The sequence below is a fragment of the Notolepis coatsorum genome (genome assembly GCF_963971535.1).
Source record: "Notolepis coatsorum genome assembly, chromosome: 5".
Lineage (NCBI taxonomy): Eukaryota > Metazoa > Chordata > Actinopteri > Aulopiformes > Paralepididae > Notolepis > Notolepis coatsorum.
In genome coordinates this window covers 174,993,817-175,008,814 of record NC_140169.1, presented here as the reverse complement: position 1 = coordinate 175,008,814, position 14,998 = coordinate 174,993,817, and the positions used below count along the sequence as shown (strand labels likewise).

General features: G+C 44.9%; 1 protein-coding gene across 1 annotated transcript in view; it reads left to right on the top strand.

Annotated features, from left to right (window-relative positions):
- Positions 1-14,998, top strand: part of kif5c (kinesin family member 5C) — a gene marked incomplete at its 5' end in the record, with an annotated part of 152,638 nt that overhangs the window by 82,993 nt on the left and 54,647 nt on the right. The window contains 4 exons of the mRNA XM_084313865.1: positions 3,813-3,889; positions 7,612-7,721; positions 11,824-11,925; positions 12,758-12,818. Coding sequence (XP_084169991.1) covers positions 3,813-3,889; positions 7,612-7,721; positions 11,824-11,925; positions 12,758-12,818 — 350 coding nt within the window. The remainder of the gene's footprint in view (positions 1-3,812; positions 3,890-7,611; positions 7,722-11,823; positions 11,926-12,757; positions 12,819-14,998) is intronic.

Here is a 14,998-nt window from a genome sequence, read left to right as displayed (position 1 = left end):
ACCACGGTCTCAATGCCCCAGGTGACCACTCCCACCACCCTGACCTCAGGGAGGATGGGAGTCGGATCCTCAGTGGTTGGAGCCCCCTTGGAGTGTAACCGGGACAGAGAGTCGGCCTTCGTGTTGCGGGACCCAGGGCGAAAGGTCAAAGAGAAGTCGAACCGACTGAGGAAGCTGGCCCACCTTGCTTGCCGGCCGTTGAGGCGCTTGGATGCGCGGATGTACGTCAAGTTCTTATGGTCTGTCCATATGGTGAACGGTTCCTCGGCCCCCTCCAGCCAATGACGCCACTCCTCCAAGGCAGCCACTACCGCCAGCAGCTCCCGATTTCCAATGTCATAGTTCCTCTCAGCAGGAAGGAAACGACGAGAGTAGAAGGCGCACGGATGGACCCTCTGGTCCGCCGCCGACCGCTGAGACAGGATAGCCCCTAGTCCAGTATCCGAGGCGTCCACCTCCACAATGAACTGCTTCTTGGGGTCTGGGTGGAGCAAGACCGGGGCGGTGGTGAATCTGTTCTTGAGGGAACGCAGCGCAGGCCGCTGGAGACCAGTCAAACGGCAGGGAGGGAGAGGTCAGCCTGGTAAGTGGTTCCGCCACTTGGCTGTAGTTCCGGATGAACCTCCGGTAAAAGTTTGCGAAACCGAGGAAGCTTTGTAGCTCCTTCCGAGAAGAGGGCTCCGGCCACTCCTCCACAGCCTGGATCTTGCGGGGGTCGGCTCAGGTCTGGCCACTCTCCACGATGAAGCCAAGGTAATCGACGGAGTTGGGGTGGAAACGGCACTTCTCTGCCATAACGAAGAGCCGGTTGTGGAGAAGGCGCTCACGTACTCGGCGGACATGCTGGACATGTTCCTCGAGAGTCTTGGAGAAGATGAGGATGTCGTCAAGGTAGACCACCACAAACTCATCGAGCATGTCACGGAGGACGTCGTTCATGAGCGCCTGGAATACCGCCGGAGCGTTGGTGAGGCCGAACGGCTCACCAGATACTCATAATGACCCCTGGGAGTCTTGAAGGCGGTCTTCCACTCGTCGCCCTCTCGGATACGGACCAGATGGTAGGCACTCCGGAGGTCCAGTTTAGTGAAGACGGTAGCCTGGGTGAGGGGCTCGAAGGTGGAGTTCATGAGAGGAAGAGGATACTTGTTCTTGATGGTGATCTCGTTGAGTTGGCGATAGTCAATGCAGGGCCGGAGACCTCCGTCCTTCTTCCCAACAAAAAAGAAGCCGGCCGCCACCGGGGAGGACGAGGGCCGAATGAGGCCTGCTGCCAAGGACTCAGAGATGTACTCCTCCATCGCTGCCTTCTCAGGGACAAAGGCTGCCGGGAAGGGGAGCCCCTGAGCGGAGGTCGATTGCACAGTCGTAAGGCCGATGAGGAGGAAGGGCCTGAGCCCGGGACTTGCTGAAAACCTCCCAGAGGTCGTGGTACTCAGGGGGGGATAGTTGAGTGGTCCGGGGGCGGCACACTAGGGGAACTCCGGGGCGACGGACTGGATGCCGCCTGAAGACACTGGGCATGACAGGAGGAGCTCCACCCCATGATGGTGCCGGAGGACCAGGCGATGTGGGGCTCATGCAGCGCGAGCCAGGGACGACCCAGTACTACTGAGACTAGAGGGGATCTGGTAATAAAAAACTGGAGTCTCTCAACGTGATTACCAGCAATGGTGAGGAGGACAGGACAGGTCCGTTGAGTGATGTCGGCCAGGCGGTGCTGATCCAACGCGAAAACCTCCAAGGGCCTCTCGAGGTTCTCAAGTGGAATGTTGGCCTGGGTGGCAAACTCAAAATCCAGGAAGCTCTCATCAGCCCCAGAGTCAACGAGTGCCTAACATTTTAGGCAACCAACTTGTGTTCAGCGTTTCTCTGATTGGCCACTACGCCCATGTGACCGCGGCAGCGCGAGAGAGCGGCAGTGCGGAAATAGGCTGCATTCTATTGCCATTCTCTGCGACAAACTCTAACCTAACCAACTCCGAAACAGCGCCTAAACTTAACCCTTCTAACCTTAACCAAGTCCGAAACAATGCCTAACCTTAACCCTAACCTTAACCAACTCCGAAACAATGCCTAAACTTAACCATAACCTTAACCAACTCCGAAAGAATATTGCCATGCTCTAAGACAAACTCTAACCTTAACCAACTCCGAAACAGCGCCTAAACTTAACCCTTCTAACCTTAACCAACTCCGAAACAATGCCTAAACTTAACCCTAACCTTAACCAACTCCGAAACAATGCCTAAACTTAACCGGCGAAAGAATGCACGTTAAAAAAAAAAAAAAAAAAAAAAATTGAAGGGATTCAAACTTGTCACCAACGCACCGCAGGATCCACAGCAAGGCGGTGAACCAGTTGAGCTAGCCGTCTGTGTTAAAAGAGGGGGAATTACGGCTACATAATGCTGCCGCGGCAGAGCTCCCGTGTCGCCGCGGGGGCGTGGCTAGACGCAAGTTGGTTACCTTAAATAATTACGCGTCCTGCACAGCAGCCGCAGCCGCCCCTAGCTGTTGGGTGTGGTCGTTGGTCAGCTGGATCTGACCAACCAAGGCTGCTCTAACACTGTCTGTGTCGGCTGGGGTCGACATGGTCGGGTCGTAATGTTATGGTTTGTAAACAACCCCAACAGCACGACACAGACAGGTAGTTCATAGTTAGCCAAAAACTATTGGCGTATTTATTTACAAACAGAAAAGAGCAAAAAAAACAACATAAAGCATTCAGGGGGAATGTCCTTGAGCAGAGTAGGCTCTGCGGCTCTGCAGCTCGGCCCAGAGCAGAGTTGGCTCTGTGGCTCTGTGGCTCTGCAGCTTATTCAATATCCACCCGGGGCGGAACAGAGGGGGAAAAAAAATGTCATTAATCCAACATAGGGAATATGAGGCAGTCCAGTAACAAGCAGAGTCCAGTAACTAAAACAAGCGACACCTCTTTAGTGTTTACGGAACACACAAAAAACAGAATGAAGGTCTTGAGTCCAGGAAAAAATTAGGAAAACAGAGCATCAAAAATATACTTCCAAAAACTCACCAAGGGCAAAGGGAGAAACGAGGCACGGGTCCACGGAGGCAGAGAGGGGTAACAGTGGCGACTTCCAAGGACGTACTGGAGAAACAACGGAGAAACCACACGGGAGGAACAAGCAGCAGGTGGTGGTGAGCAAAACGACCCGACACTGAACGTACAGAAACCCTGTGTATATAAGGGCTCCCTTCGAGCTGATTTGAAACTCCTTTCAGGTGCGTGATGGTAATTGGTACCTGGAAGCATGCAGTACTGGGCCAGCCCTCACAGGTCAGTTAGAGCCAGGACTCCCTCACAGAGGAGCTGGTTAAACTACAGACCCAAGGTCAGTTAGAGCCAGGACTCCCTCGTGGAGGAGATGGCAAAACTACAGACCCAACGTCAGTTAGAGCCAGGACTCCCTCACAGAGGAGCTGGTTAAACTACAGACCCAAGGTCAGTTAGAGCCAGGAATCCCTCACAGAGGAGCTGGCTAAACTGCAGGCCCAAGGTCAGTTAGAGCCAGGACTCCCTCACAGAGGAGCTGGCTAAACTACAGACCCAAGGTCAGTTAGAGCCAGGACTCCCTCACAGAGGAGATGGCAAAACTACAGACCCAAGGTCAGTTAGAGCCAGGACTCCCTCACGGAGGAGCTGTCTAAAGTAAACTACAGGCTCAAGGTCAGTTAGTCACATGGGCCAAAACAAAGATCCATATCGGACCCATCGTGACATTCAGAGTTGGCAGTCCAGTCAGTAATCATTGATTGAATGATTGATCATTGGTCTTTTGTCCCTTCAGAGAAAATGCACGAGGGGGCGGTGATGGACAAGGAGAAGGAGCATCTGACCAGGCTACAGGACGCAGTGGAGGTGAAGGTAAAAGTCTCTCTCTTCTTCATCTGCCCTCTCGTCTTCCTCTTTTCAAGATTCAAGAGATTTATTTGTCACGTACATGCACAAGATATGTAGTGAAATGAAGGTGGCCATGCCCGCGCCTCGATTGTGCAAAGATACCAAATAATGAAATAGAATAGATAATAAAATAGACGTGCTAAAAAGTAATAAGAATAAAATACAATGCTAAGCTTAAGAATTAAGATAAAGTGGGCGGCTACGTGGCATAGTGGGCAAGGCGCTCGCCACGAATGACGGAGACGCTGGGCTTGCCTGTTCGAGCCCAGCGCTCCACATTGCTTTCAGTTTAGCTGGTCGTTCATACTAATACACATTGGCCGTATTAGGGGGTGGGAAACTGATGGGTGGGGATCGGGCGTTGTGGACAGCGACTCCTACAGGTCGGTTGGTGCACCTGCGCAGTAGAATCAGGAAGTGTCGGGGGCAGAGTGAGCCTCCCACGCGTTACTCCTCGCCACTGAGAGATCGAGCTGCGCAGGTGAAAAGATGCGACTGCTGTTACCTCAAGTACCGGAGGGGACTTGTGCTATGTATGACTTAGTCCACATTGCAGCCGGCTTGTGGGAGGCAAGAAACAGCGTTCGTGACAGGGGAGGGTTGAATTGTATGATACGAAATTGGGATGGGAGAAAATATAGAAAATGGGAGAAAAAGTGGACCAAAAAAAGAATTAAGATAAAGTACTATATACAATAATTATACTAATGTACAGTTATGTTTCTTAAAGTGAAATTTGTTGTGGTGTGTGTGTGTGTGTGTGAGGATGAGTAGTGTGTGTCTGTGTGTGTGTGTGTGTGTGTGTGTGTGTGTGTGTGTGTGTGTGTGTGCGTGCGTGTGCGTGTGTGTGTTCATGTGTGCTTGTGTGTGGAGAGATCAGTGTTCTGATGGCCTGGGGGAAGAAGCTGAGTCTGAGTCTCTCTGTTCTTGCTGCATGTATGCGGAGGCGCTTGCCTGAGCGCGGCAGCTTGAACAGGCTATTGTTGGGGTGGTGAGGGTCCTTCATTATTCTGCAGGCTCTGGATTTGCTCCTCCTATTGTATAGGGGTGGTAGTGCAATACCCGTAGTACGCTCTGCTGAGCGCACCACTCTCTGTAGAGCCTTCCTGTCCTGGGCAGTGCAGTTGCCAAACAGGCAGTGATATTCCCTGTCAGGATGCTCTCCACAGCCCCGGAATAGAAGGACTGGAGTATCTTCCCTGATACTCTGTACTTTCTTAATTGTCTCAGGTGATAGAGGCGCTGTTTTGCCTTTTTTACCACAGTGTCTGTGTGTGTTGTCCATGTCAGGTCCTCTGTGATGTGGACTCCCAGGTACTTAAAACTGCTCACCCTGTCCACGATAGCCCCATTAATCCACAGTGGCATATGTGTCCCCTGCTGTCTCCTCCTAAAATCCACGATCAGCTCCTTGGTCTTACCAATGTTCAGGAGTAGGCTGTTATCTCGGCACCAGAGTGCCAGGACATCAACCTCCTCCCGGTAGACCTGGGGACTGTCGGTCAGAAAGTCCAGGGCCCTCATTCATCAACGTGGCGTAGAAAATGTTCTATTTCCACACGTAAGCACAGAATTTAGAATCAGTGCATGCACAAAAAAAACGGGATTCACCACACGTGCGTACGCAGGTTCTACGCACACCTGTCTTGATAAATATGACTTTGATCCTACGTTTGAGCTCGTGCACTGTTTTAAGTATTTGCATACCAGAACCGCCCCGATTAACCATATACGGTAATGGAATACCCCCATGAAATGTGGAAAAATGGACTAAGCCGAGGGAAGCGTGTTATGTGACAGGCTGACAGACGTGTACACACGTACGGTGATGTCGGATATGATATCTATTAACCATTGCTGCCTGGGCAGCGCAAACACTAATAAAGACCGTGCTGGAATATGACTGCCTTTTCCCGTTTTGTTTGATTAATACCCAGGGATTAAAGTTCTCCTCAATTTTATTCCAAATCGCGACGGATTTTCCGTAAATTTTCTACCTGCTGCATATGATTTCTAGAGTCATACAATCTATTTTGATGTCAGTATTGTGTAGCCTATATAAACAATAATACGAGAGCATATACAAGAACAATGAATCTCACTGCCAATGATGTAGCGATACGCCATGTGTAGCCTGCCTATATGTGATCAATACAAACTTGAACTTGAATTCCATCATGTCTGTGTGCGGGTCACTGCGGGAACTCACAAGGCTGTTGTCACAATGTAAATAAGAACGTGCACTGAAAAGTTACAGTATGTAGTTGGTTGATTATTTGTATGACAGTCAGTAAACCCTTGCAAAAAGTATCCGTTTTATTTAATGAATTGAAAACATTCAGCATCGCCTTCCTCCCGGCATGCAGCAACAACATGTATCAGGCAAATGCGCATCGCAACATTGACTTAGTGGAATCCCTTTCTATTCACATAACTGCATTTGTGATGGAGCTTTGACAGCTACAGTAACAGTCTATTGCTCGATCCATCTCCAATATCACGATGGACCGTGCCGGTGGCAAAGACCCGAGGGTGGAGAGGATCTTGATTGTGTGTCTGTCCACTATGTCTGTTACTTTGTTATTCCCTCCCCCCCTATCTATGTAAAGCGACCTTGGGTCTCTTGAAAGGCGCTATATAAAATGAAGCTATTATTATTATTGTTATTATTATCACATCTGAGCGGGAGCTCACAAATAGACTGTTAGTCTCAGTGAAGTTTCAACGGAGGTCATCTATTCTAACCAACAAATTGAAGTAGAAAGCATTTCGTGACCAATCTTATTTGGAAACATGAAACACAAAATAATTCGCTTTTTATTTGAAACAATATTTAATCGCGTTTGGAGGTTGGTGTTTTGCGTCTGCCCCCCGTGCCAAACAAGCAGGCCAACCTCTTGTTCGCGTGTGAGCCCGTTATAATTACACTACTGTCGCTATTTTATAATGAACTATAATGAATTACGGGTCATACAGAAGTTGAACACTAATGCACGGAAGCTTATTTCCGCCTTGAAACTAATGCAGAACTGAGGAGCGCTTATGCCGTAGTAACGATGTTCTACCACTGGGCGTCAGCTAAGTGTGCTCCGAGCTGTGCGTACACATAAGCACGAAGTCAAGTTCACGTTGAAATTGATGAATCCCACTCTTTGCTTAGAAATGATCGTACGCACAGGTTAAGCACATATCTGTGCGTAAGTCAGGTTGATGAATGAGGGCCCTGGATCCAGTCGCTCAGGGTGGAGTTCAGACCCAGATAAATCAACTTCTCAGCCAGTCTGGTGGGGACTATGGTATTGAAAGCTGAACTATAGTAAATGAACAGCAATCGCACATAGCCCCCCTTCTGACTGGTTTCTCAAGGTGAGAAAGGGTGTTGTGCAGTACCTGGGAGACCACGCCGTCAGTGGACCTGTTTGTCCTGTATGCAAACTGCAATGGGTCCATGGTACTAGGGAGGGAGGCACAGATATAATCCTTGACCAGCCTCTCAAAGAATTTCATGACCACAGAGGTGAGTGCCACCGGTCTGTAGTCATTTAAGCCTGCTGGGGAGGTGTTTTTTGGTACAGGGATTATAGTGGACACCTTGAAGCAGGCAGGGACCACAAACTTTTCTGTATTTTCCTGTCCTCATCTCTCTTTCTCTCCTTCATTCCATCTTCTTGTGTGTGTTCCTGTAGAGGACCTTGGAGGAGCAGATGGAGAACCACAGAGAGGTCCACCAGAAGCACCTGTCCCGCCTGAGAGATGAGATCGACCAAAAGCAGAGACTCCTGGATGAGCTCAAAGAGTAAGTGCATAGAGTAATGACATGAGATGTGATGAGATAAAATATGATGAGATGAGATGATATGAGAGGAGATGAGACAAGATGTGATGTGAATGAATGAATGACTGACTTTATTTGACAATATAAAAATAACATGTGACAGAAAGCACAGTCAGGAGATACTGCCAAGGATGAACACAAAAAAGCTCAGAGCTTATTTCCATTGTGGTCCTTGTAGGGGGGTAGGGGAATGTGATGCTTAGACATGCATCATACAGACATGACACCACAACACATCACATATACCATTTAACATTTATATACATAACAGACTCATAAACATGCAAGGGTGCCTTTTGCGGAGTGTCTAGGTTAAGTATAGTCCCTTTTGAGCCATGTCTTCAGGCTGGACTTGAATCTAACAGCATTGTCTACGATTTTCAGGTCACTGGGCAGACTGTTCCAAAAGACAGCTGCTGAATACAAAAATTACTCCTTCCCCATACAACTCCTGAATCTGACTGGCACAAAGTCGGTTGAGCTGCGCCTAGTTGGGTATGCATGGGTGTCCCTGATTCGGTTGAAGTAGTTGTTGAAGTACACTGGCACTACTCCGTGCACAATTCTGTGAACTAGGCACATCCCTATCTGGTTGACTCTGTCTTCCACCTTTAGCCATCTCATGTTCTCAAAGTGTGATGGGTCAAGGTGGGTTCGGGCAGGTAGCCTTAGTATTACCCTGATTAGCTTGTTTTGTGATGTCTGTAGTTTTATTTTCCGACTTTTGGGGGCACTGTTGTACCAGGAGCCACACGCATAGTCATAGTGACACTGTATGAGTACTCCAGCAAGAATTTTCATCGCTGTCTGATCTAAAAAATTATAGATGAGATGAGATGTGATGAGACATGAGACATGATGAGACATGATGCGATGTGTGACGTAGCGTGATGAGATGTGATGAGACGTGATGTGACGTCACAAGACGAGATGTGATGTGATGTGATGAGAACTGATAATATAAGAAACCAGATTCTTGAGGTTGTAAACTAAGTATCCATAACTTATGTGGGTAAACGACCCTGTTATAAACATCTAATCCACAACTTCTCTTCAATTTAAACTAGGGATGCTCGATATTGGCTTTTTTACCGATACCGATATTCCGATATTGTCCAACTCTTAATTTCCGATACCGATATCAACCGATACCGATATATGCAGGGTTTCCCCGTCCAAAAAACTGAATAATTTCAGGTAACTAATAATTTCACTGTATATATATAACAAATATTGTTATTGTTTTTAATTTTTTTTAAACCGATACCGATATTTTCCGATATCACATTTTACTGCCGATATCGGCCGATAATATCGGTCGGCCGATAATATCGGACATCCCTAATTTAAACAGAATTTTACTTTAAATTAAATTAAACCTGTCTTCATTTATGAAATTAAATTAAACCTAACATGCTGAGGAGCGATGATGTTGTTTGTCTTGTAGTTTGAACCAGGGTCTATAAACATGCTGAGGAGTGATGATGATGATGTTGCTTGTCCTGTAGTTTGAACCAGGTCTATAAACATGCTGAGGAGTGATGATGATGATGTTGCTTGTCCTGTAGTTTGAACCAGGTCTATAAACATGCTGAGGAGTGATGATGATGATGTTGCTTGTCCTGTAGTTTGAACCAGGTCTATAAACATGCTGATGAGTGATGATGATGATGTTGCTTGTCCTGTAGTTTGAACCAGGTCTATAAACATGCTGAGGAGTGATGATGATGATGTTGCTTGTCCTGTAGTTTGAACCAGGTCTATAAACATGCTGAGGAGTGATGATGATGATGTTGCTTGTCCTGTAGTTTGAACCAGGTCTATAAACATGCTGAGGAGTGATGATGATGATGTTGCTTGTCCTGTAGTTTGAACCAGGTCTATAAACATGCTGATGAGTGATGATGATGATGTTGCTTGTCCTGTAGTTTGAACCAGGGTCTATAAACATGCTGAGGAGTGATGATGATGATGTTGCTTGTCCTGTAGTTTGAACCAGGGTCTATAAACATGCTGAGGAGTGATGATGATGATGATGATGATGTTTGTCCTGTAGTTTGAACCAGGGTCTATAAACATGCTGAGGAGTGATGATGATGATGTCGTTTGTCCTGTAGTTTGAACTAGGGTCTATAAACATGCTGTGGAGCAGTGATGCCACAGATTACTTGTAAAAATAATCTGATTACTGATTACTCCTTTAAAAAGTAATCTAGTTACTTTACTGATTACTTGATTATCAAAGTAACTTAGTTACTTTGAAAGTAACTAGGTTACGAAGTCGTCGCCGTCCCCCCTGCTGCTGCCACAACATAAGAATGACAACAATGATAAAAATAAAATTGTAAAACCGTTGTGTAATATAAAACATGGTATTATAGTTTGTTATTCTCATGTGTGTGTGGCTGTGTGCGTGCGTACGCTAGCGCACGTCCCATCTCCGGTCTAGCTGACTGTACCCCTGGCCAGTGGCGGCTCGTGAATTCTTCACGGGGGGGGCGGAATTAATTAGTATCCCCCTCTATCTCTCCTTCTCTCTCTTTCTCTCTCTCACACACAGCGCGACGTGGAATCGATTCGTTACACAATCAGACCTAGTATGTGTAGTAGTATATGTAAACAAGACAAACGTCTTTCTCTGGTCTGCATCCCCTTAACAATTGTGTGTATTGAGCCGTACTGTATTGTACTCATTCTGCAATCTGTTAAATAAAGTTTTCATTCAGAGAGAGAGAGAGAGAGAGAGAGAGAGAGAGAGAGAGAGAGAGAGAGAGAGAGAGAGAGAGAATCACGGAAGTTAGTTAGAGAGAGCGAGAGAGAGAGAATCACGGAAGTTAGTTAGAGAGAGAGAGAGAGAGAGAGAGAGAGAGAGAATCACGGAAGTTAGTTAGTTAGTTAGTTAGAGAGAGAGAGAGAGAGAGAGAGAGAGAGAGAGAGAGAGAGAGAGAGAGAGAGAGAGAGAGAGAGAGAGAGAGAGAGAGAGAGAGAAAATCACGGAATCACGTTAGTTAGTTTAGCATTAGCTGAGTGGCTAACAGTGGCTAACGTTAGCTGAGTGGCTAAGAGAGAGAGAGAAAGAGAGAGAGAGAGAGAGAGAGAGAGAATTAACTCACTTTGTTTAATTGAAACGTGGTACAGCCGGAGGGCTTGATACAGTATATGTCCACTGACTGTCCCCCAGACTGTTGTCGATGTATATCCACTGCCCACTGTCCAGACTCGAGACTGCATCACAACACATGAACACACAGCATCGAACATCCTGCAAACTGTCCACTTCTAAACAAAACCGAGAAATGCGGCTACGGAAAAGTACTATCGTCGCCGCGTCGGCCAATCAGAGAGCGTCTCCGAGAAATGCGGCTACGGAAAATACTGGCGCTGCTTGCTTAAATGATAATAGATCGCTTGGAAAAGCGCCCGACTTCCACCATAATACATCATATTTCAACGCACAGCGCGTTACGCACTGATTGGCTGCGACGGATACAGCGATGAAACAGTGCACGGCGTGCACGCGCACTCAGAGCGCTATTGCGTCTAGCCCGAGAGAAATATGGCGAGGAGAATGCGGCTACGGTAACGGAACGTATTCTCTATCAGACACTCTATGAGTCACTTCCTGTTCAGGAAAACGATTATTTGATATTTGATATATTAACGTTATATTGTGCATTGGAAACACAAACATACTTAAAATGAGTAAATATTATTCATTTTAAACATGTTTATATTATTTATAGGGCTATAAAACAAAAAACAAAAGAAAAATTCTTGTTCTACTCTCTTTTAACCAGGGTTAACCAGGGGGGGCGGCGCCCGAGCGCCCCTAGTGGCCAGCTGCCACTGCCCCTGGCTCTCTTATCATCAGCATTATGAGATAGTAATTAATAGTAACGCACAGCCACTTGGAAAAGTAACTGTAATCAGATTACTGGCTTGTAAAAAGTAACAAGTTAGATTACTATTTACTGAAAAAAGTTATCAGATTACAGTAACTAGTTACTTAGTAACTAGTTACTGGCATCACTGCTGAGGAGTGATGATGTTGTCTGTCCTGTAGTTTGAACCAGGGTCTCCAGCTGGAGCTGAGGAGTCTGCAGTCCGACTACGGCAAGCTGAAGACAGAGGAGCGGGAGAAAGACAAGAGACTCCAAAAACTGGTGTAGGTTTGACACCCTGGACATCTCACGGCTCTCAGGTTAACCGAATAGAGCAGAAAGAGAAATTCCAGCGCTCACGGAAGATCTGTACAGTTAATGTGCAGGCAGTGATCATAGTGTACATGGAGGTATTTCATAGGCCTTCACCAACGTTTGACCTGCTCCACTGAAATAAGAGTGTTGGTATTTCTGTCTGCCTCCTGACATAATCAGGACCTTGCATCCCTGCTTATTCGGAAAGTTTCTTAAAGGAAAACTCCAACATTTTGGGAAATTAGCTTATTTGGCATCTACCCTGGAGTTAGACAAGAAGATACATACCTTTTTTCTTCTCTGTGCATGCAGTAGGAGTAGGAAGACGCGCACCGTTAGCCTAGCTTAGCGTCAGTCACTGGAAGTAGGTTCCTCCATTAGCTTAGTTACCAACGTCTTCCTACTCCTACTGCATGCACAGAGAAGAAAAAGGTATGCATCTTCTTGTCTAACTCCAGGGTAGATGGCAAATAAGCTAATTTCCCAAAATGTTGGAGTTTTCCTTTAAAGTTGCTCACATACATCGTGCTTCCAAGTTTTCGGAATACTTACAATGGCAATTTACAATCAGAGTGAATTGCGTGAGCATTTACAAGCTTTGTTTATTGATCACGTTAACTGTCAAACGGGAGATTTCTCATGCTATTTCTGTTCTCGATGTGGGTAGTAGTTGTAGGACTTGATGGTTCCTTCTTGGATAATTCGTAATTTGTCCTCTTTCTATCTCAAGTGCTTTGTTTTGTTTTGTTATTGTAGTTAATCCAAAGCAACTGTCCACTGACTACACCTTCTCTAATCTAGCTTCCTGAATGAAAAGAGAGAGCAAGCTAAGGATGACCTGAAGGGTTTAGAGGAAACAGTGGTAAGTGGATTACTGTACCTAAACTCCAGTAGATGAACACTCATACTGTACTGTACCTAAACTCCAGTAGATGAACACTCATACTGTACTGTACCTAAACTACAGTAGATAAACACTCATACTGTACTGTACCTAAACTCCAGTAGATAAACACTCATACTGTACTGTACCTAAACTACAGTAGATAAACACTCATACTGTACTGTACCTAAACTCGCGTAGATAAACACTCATACTGTACTGTACCTAAACTACAGTAGATAAACACTCATACTGTACCTAAACTCCAGTAGATAAACACTCATACTGTACTGTACCTAAACTACAGTAGATAAACATTCATACTGTACCTAAACTCCAGTAGGTAAACACTCATACTGTACCTAAACTACAGTAGATAAACACTCATACTGTACTGTACCTAAACTCCAGTAGATAAACACTCATACTGTACTGTACCTAAACTACAGTAGATAAACACTCATACCGTACTGTACCTAAACTCCAGTAGATAAACACTCATACTGTACTGTACTGTACCTAAACTCCAGTAGATAAACACTCATACTGTACTGTACCTAAACTACAGTAGATAAACACTCATACTGTACTGTACCTAAACTACAGTAGATAAACACTCATACTGTACCTAAACTACAGTAGATACACACTCATACTGTACTGTACCTAAACTACAGTAGATACACACTCATACTGTACTGTATCTAAACTCCAGTAGATAAACACTCATACTGTACTGTATCTAAACTACAGTAGATAAACACTCATAATGTACTGTACCTAAACTACAGTAGATAAACACTCATACTGTACTGTACCTAAACTCCAGTAGATAAACACTCATACTGTACTGTACCTAAACTCCAGTAGATAAACACTCATACTGTACTGTACCTAAACTACAGTAGATAAACACTCATACTGTACTGTACCTAAACTACAGTAGATAAACACTCATACTGTACCTAAACTACAGTAGATACACACTCATACTGTACTGTACCTAAACTACAGTATATAAACACTCATACTGTACTGTATCTAAACTCCAGTAGATAAACAGTCATACTGTACTGTACCTAAACTCCAGTAGATAAACACTCATACTGTACTGTACCTAAACTACAGTAGATAAACACTCATACTGTACTGTACCTAAACTCCAGTAGATAAACACTCATACTGTACTGTACCTAAACTACAGTAGATAAACACTCATACTGTACTGTACCTAAACTACAGTAGATAAACACTCCTACTGTACTGTACCTAAACTCCAGTAGATAAACACTCATACTGTACTGTACCTAAACTATAGTAGATAAACACTCATACTGTACTGTACCTAAACTACAATAGATAAACACTCATACTGTACCTAAACTACAGTAGATAAACACTCATACTGTACTGTACCTAAACTCCAGTAGATAAACACTCATACTGTACTGTATCTAAACTCCAGTAGATAAATACTTATACTGTACTGTACCTAAACTACAGTAGATAAACACTCATACTGTACTGTACCTAAACTCCAGTAGATAAACACTCATACTGTACCTAAACTACAGTAGATAAACACTCATAATGTACAGTACCTAAACTCCAGTAGATAAACACTCATACTGTACCTAAACTACAGTAGATAAACACTCATACTGTACTGTACCTAAACTCCAGTAGATAAACACTCATACTGTATCTAAACTCCAGTAGATAAACACTCACTGTACTGTACCTAAACTACAGTAGATAAACACTCATACTGTACTGTACCTAAACTCCAGTAGATACACACTCATACTGTACCTAAACTAAAGTAGATAAACACTCATACTGTACTGTACCTAAACTCCAGTAGATAAACACTCATACTGTACTGTACCTAAACTACAGTAGATAAACACTCATACTGTACTGTACCTAAACTACAATAGATAAACACTCATACTGTACCTAAACTACAGTAGATAAACACTCATACTGTACTGTACCTAAACTCCAGTAGATAAACACTCATACTGTACTGTATCTAAACTCCAGTAGATAAACACTTATACTGTACTGTACCTAAACTACAGTAGATAAACACTCATACTGTACCTAAACTACAGTAGATAAACACTCATAATGTACTGTACCTAAACTCCAGTAGA